Here is a 6,000-nt window from a genome sequence, read left to right on the forward strand (position 1 = left end):
ACCTAGATAGGCTAGCTGCCCCGACCTAGCTGCCCCCGGCCCAGCTGCCCCGACCGAGCTGCCCCCGACCTAGCTGCCCCCGACCCAGCTGCCCCCGACCTAGCTGCCCCCCGACCTAGCTGCCCCGGCCCTAGCTGCCCCGACCTAGCTGCCCCCGGCCTAGCTGCCCCCGACCTAGCTGCCCCCGGCCTAGCTGCCCCCGACCTAGCTGCCCCCGACCTAGCTGCCCCCGACTTAGCTGCCCCCGACCTAGCTGCCCCCGACCTAGCTGCCCCCGACCTAGCTAGGCTAGCTGCCCCCGACCTAGCTGCCCCCGGCCTAGCTGCCCCCGCTGATCCTTTGAATACAGATATGATAGATGGCATTTAGTATACATGACAAAAGTATAGACAGTGTTTCACCTCCTGCTCTATACCTGTTGACTCAGTGCAATCACAACCACTCTCGAAGTTATCACTCTCTAAAACATCACAGCTCTGTGTTTATGGCTCTGTGGGGTTGTTCTTCGATGGTTTCAGTCTGTTGTGACCGTTTAATAGGAGAAAATCGTTTCCTTGACTGCTGCCCAACAGAAGATCAATCCTGAACAAGAGGCTGTTGTGGTTCTAGGTCTGTGTCCCAAACGCACCCTATTCCCTATAGAGTGCATTACGTTTGACCAGAGCTCATAGGGACTAGGGTGCCACCTGGGACAGAGCCTTAAAGCTGACTGTAGAAGGATGTATCAATAGAGCTCTACTCTGCTGTACGGTTTGAAAGCAAGCAGGGTATAATTAACGAGTGAAGTACAAGTTAAATCACTTATCATCCTGTGTACATATCAACAGTAGACTGTAGTTGGTAGCCCCTCCGCCACATGTTAGACATCAGAAAGACGTTTGGTCTCTGAGCTCGGGGGGAAATTCCAGCCCGGTTAGTTACGCTTGACGCCATCATGGCTGTTTTGACAAGTTCTTTTGGGCGGGTCAAAGAAGGTACATCCCAAATAGCACTTTTAAACCCCTACATTCCCCACGAGCCCTGGTCAAAACTAGTGCACTAAATATGGATTAGGGTGCCATTTGGTATACAGACAGAGACTTCACAGCTTAATGGCATCAGACTGTTGCTCTAGTTCTCCTGGCAGACAGAGACTTCACAGCTTCAGACTGTTGCTCTAGTTCTCCTGGCAGACAGAGACTTCACAGCTTCATGACATCAGACTGTTGCTCTAGTTCTCCTGGCAGACAGAGACTTCACAGCTTCATGGCATCAGACTGTTGCTCTAGTTCTCCTGGCAGACAGAGACTTCACAGCTTAATGGCATCAGACTGTTGCTCTAGTTCTCCTGGCAGACAGAGACTTCACAGCTTCATGGCATCAGACTGTTGCTCTAGTTCTCCTGGCAGACAGAGACTTCACAGCTTCATGGCATCAGACTGTTGCTCTAGTTCTCCTGGCAGACAGACTAGATGTCCTGTATATAACAACACATGATGAAACCACCAATCATTACTCAAGCTGTTTCTTCTCCAGGATATGCCCCGATCTCCATCGTTGTCTGAATCTGAGCGACAGTTAACCCCGACCTGTACTGAACAAAGATATAAACGAAACATGCAACAATTTCAATGATTTTACTGAGTTACAGTTCATATGAGGAAATCAGTCAATTTAAATGAATTAATTCGGCCCTAATCTATGGACTTGACATGACTGGGAATACAGATATGCATGTGTTGGTCACAGATTACTTTCTTACTTTTTTAAAAGTAGGGGTGTGGATCAGAAAACCAGTCAGTATCTGGTGTGATCAGAAAACCAGTCAGTATCTGGTGTGATCAGAAAACCAGTCAGTATCTGGTGTGATCAGAAAACCAGTCAGTATCTGGTGTGGATCAGAAAACCAGTCAGTATCTGGTGTGGATCAGAAAACCAGTCAGTATCTGGTGTGATCAGAAAACCAGTCAGTATCTGGTGTGATCAGAAAACCAGTCAGTATCTGGTGTGATCAGAAAACCAGTCAGTATCTGGTGTGATCAGAAAACCAGTCAGTATCTGGTGTGATCAGAAAACCAGTCAGTATCTGGTGTGATCAGAAAACCAGTCAGTATCTGGTGTGGATCAGAAAACCAGTCAGTATCTGGTGTGATCAGAAAACCAGTCAGTATCTGGTGTGATCAGAAAACCAGTCAGTATCTGGTGTGATCAGAAAACCAGTCAGTATCTGGTGTGATCAGAAAACCAGTCAGTATCTGGTGTGATCAGAAAACCAGTCAGTATCTGGTGTGATCAGAAAACCAGTCAGTATCTGGTGTGGATCAGAAAACCAGTCAGTATCTGGTGTGATCGGAAAACCAGTCAGTATCTGGTGTGATCGGAAAACCAGTCAGTATCTGGTGTGATCGGAAAACCAGTCAGTATCTGGTGTGATCAGAAAACCAGTCAGAATCTGGTGTGATCAGAAAACCAGTCAGTATCTGGTGTGATCAGAAAACCAGTCAGTATCTGGTGTGGATCAGAAAACCAGTCAGTATCTGGTGTGGATCAGAAAACCAGTCAGTATCTGGTATTAAAAGGATTTGTCTCCTTCTCTGTCACGTACACGCTGGGAGTCAGAAAACAAGTGCAGGTGGTGAGTTTAGTAATAAACGGAACAATAGAACAAACACCAGTAGTGTATAGACATGAAACACAATGCTGACTGGGTAAAGAACCGAACGGAGGGCCAGGTACAGGGGAGGTAATACGTGAGGTAATGGAGTCCAGGTGTGCGTAATGATGACGTAATGTTTGATGCCAGGTGTGCGTAATGATGACGTAATGTTTGATGCCAGGTGTGCGTAATGATGATGTAATGTTTGATGCCGGGTGTGCGTAATGATGACGTAATGTTTGATGCCAGGTGTGCGTAATGGTGGATCCCAGGACTGGTGGTTAGTATCCTGGCAACGCCGGAGGGGGAGGAGCGGGAGAAGACGTGACATTCACAGAAAACCAGGCAGTATCTGGTGTGACCACCAGCGCCTCATGATCTCCTTCACATGGAGTTGATCAGACTGTTGATTGATCAGGTTGTTGATTGATCAGGCTGTTGATTGATCAGGCTGTTGATTGATCTTGTGGCCTGTGGAATGTTGTCCCACTCCTCTTCAATGGCTGTGTGAAGTTGCTGGATATTGGTGGGAACTGGAACACGCTGTCGTACATGTCGATCCAGAGCATCCCAAACATGCTCAATGAGGTGACATGTCTGGTGAGTATACAGGCCATGAAAGAACTGGGATATTTTCAGCTTCCAGGAATTGTGTCCAGATCCTTGCAACACGGGGCCGTGTATTACCATGCTGAAACATGAGGTGATGGAGGAGGATGAATGGCACAACAATGGGCCTCAGGATCTCATCATGGTATCTCTGTGCATTCAAATTGCCATCGATTAAATGCAATTGTGTTCATTGTGTGTAGCTTATGCCTGCCCATACCATAACCCCACTATGGGGCACTCTGTTCACAACGTTGACATCAGCAAGCCGCTTGCCCACACAACGCCCTACACATGGTCTGTGGTTGCTCGCTCCCTCAACTTTACACATCTGTGGCATTGCATTGCACATTTTAAAGTGGCCTTTTATTGTCCCCAACACAAGGTGCACCTGTGTAATGATCATGCTGTTTCATCAGCTTCTTGATCTGCCACACCTGTCAGATGGATGGATGATCTTTGCAAAGAAGGAATGTTCACTAACAGGGATGTAAACACATGTATACACAACATGTGAGAGAAATAAGCTTTTGTGTGTATGGAACATTTCTAGGATGTTTTTTTTTACTGACCTTGAACCTTCTCCTTGACCCCTAACCTCTGACCCCTGCAGACGGTGGGAGCGACGGACTGGGAGATGTTCCAGGTCAAGGATCGGTACTTCCTGGCGGTGGCTAACGGCCAGAAACTGAACGAGAGAGGCCCTAGTCACTACAACATCAACTCAACCATCTACGAACTGAACGTGATCACACAGACCTTCGTTAAGTTCCAGGACATCGTCACAAACAGGTTAGTCCACTGAGCCACACCAGAGGGCATTCAGTTCTCTATAAAAGTCCTTTTCAACGTATTCTTTACCACTTTGTCCTCTCTCCAATTCAATTTCAACAACTTAATCCCTTTGGAGCGATGCGTCAGACACATGAACACCACACCTGGTACACACCTGGTACACACCCGGTACACTCCTGGTACACACCCGGTACACTCCTGGTAAACACCCGGTACACACCTGGTACACACCCGGTACACTCCTGGTACACACCTGGTACACACCCGGTACACACCCGGTACACTCCTGGTACACACCTGGTACACACTCGGTACACTCCTGGTACACTCCTGGTACACACCTGGTACACACCCGGTACACACCTGGTACACACCTGGTACACACCTGGTACACACCCGGTACACTCCTGGTACACTCCTGGTACACTCCTGGTACACACCTGGTACACACCCGGTACACACCTGGTACACACCTGGTGCCTAAACACTCCACTGTGGTTTGATCTTTGCAGTGCGGTGGACTGGGAATTCTTCTCGGTGGGTGAAGAGAAGTTCCTTGTTGTGGCCAATTCTCACGATGGATCCTCGTATTCTTTAAACAGTGTTATATACAGGTGAGGTACTCTTTTAAACAGTGTTATAGACAGGTGAGGTACTCTTTTAAACAGTGTTATATACAGGTGAGATACTCTTTTAAACAGTGTTATATACAGGTGAGTTACTCTTTTAAACAGTGTTATAGACAGGTGAGGTACTCTTTTAAACAGTGTTATATACAGGTGAGTTACTCTTTTAAACAGTGTTATAGACAGGTGAGGTACTCTTTTAAACAGTGTTATAGACAGGTGAGGTACTCTTTTAAACAGTGTTATAGACAGGTGAGGTACTCTTTTAAACATTTACATTTACATTTAAGTCATTTAGCAGACGCTCTTATCCAGAGCGACTTACAAATTGGTGAATTCACCTTCTGACATCCAGTGGAACAGCCACATTACAATAGTGCATCTAAATCATTAAGGGGGGGGTGGTGAGAAGGATTACTTATCCTATCCTAGGTATTCCTTGAAGAGGTGGGGTTTCAGTGTGTTATAGACAGTGTTATAGACAGGTCAGGTACTCTTTTAAACAGTGTTATATACAGGTGAGGTACTCTTTTAAACAGTGTTAAACACTGGCATTTTGTTGTGTTAAAAGTCCTTACAGTGTGGTAAATTACTTTAATATGACGTGAAAACATAAATAGTTTGACCTATATCCTGCTGTGCTTGTCCCTCCAGGTGGCAGGGATATGAGGGATTTGTCCCTATCCACCGGCTCCCAACCATCGGCTGTACGGACTGGGAATATTTCAATACCACAGCAGGGTCCTTTCTCGTCTATTCCAGTGCCACCTCTCCCCTGTCTAAAGTCTTCAGACTGAAGACACACTGATTCCTCCCTGTTCCTGACGCTCCACTATCTGAGCCGGTTAGAGACACATGGTGTGGTGGAGCAATGGAAGGGGAATGAATTACAGCTTTTCTAGTGTTGCTGGACAGACAGGCAGGCAGGCAGACAGACAGACCAACAGAAAGGCAGGCAGGCAGACAGACAGACCAACAGAAAGGCAGGCAGGCAGACAGACAGACCAACAGAAAGGCAGACAGGCAGACAGACAGACCAACAGAAAGGCAGGCAGGCAGACAGACCAACAGAAAGGCAGACAGGCAGGCAGGCAGACCAACAGAAATGCGGACAGACCAACAGAAAGGCAGACAGACCAACAGAAAGGCAGACAGACCAACAGAAAGGCAGACAGACCAACAGAAAGAGAGACAGACCAACAGAAAGGCAGACAGTCAGACAGACCAACAGAAAGAGAGACAGACCAACAGAAAGGCAGGCAGGCAGACAGACCAACAGAAAGAGAGACAGACCAACAGAAAGGCAGACAGACCAACAGAAAGGCAGACAGACCA

General features: G+C 47.3%; 1 protein-coding gene across 1 annotated transcript in view; it reads left to right on the plus strand.

Annotated features, from left to right (window-relative positions):
- LOC135537373 (thrombospondin-type laminin G domain and EAR repeat-containing protein-like) overlaps positions 1-5,586 on the plus strand; it is a gene marked incomplete at its 5' end in the record, with an annotated part of 28,500 nt that extends 22,914 nt beyond the window's left edge. Inside the window, 3 exons of the mRNA XM_064963557.1 lie at positions 3,858-4,036; positions 4,552-4,653; positions 5,320-5,586. Coding sequence (XP_064819629.1) covers positions 3,858-4,036; positions 4,552-4,653; positions 5,320-5,473 — 435 coding nt within the window. The remainder of the gene's footprint in view (positions 1-3,857; positions 4,037-4,551; positions 4,654-5,319) is intronic.
- Between the last annotated feature and the right edge of the window lie 414 nt (positions 5,587-6,000).

Source organism: Oncorhynchus masou, unplaced genomic scaffold, assembly GCF_036934945.1.
Source record: "Oncorhynchus masou masou isolate Uvic2021 unplaced genomic scaffold, UVic_Omas_1.1 unplaced_scaffold_758, whole genome shotgun sequence".
Classification (NCBI taxonomy): Eukaryota; Metazoa; Chordata; class Actinopteri; order Salmoniformes; family Salmonidae; genus Oncorhynchus; species Oncorhynchus masou.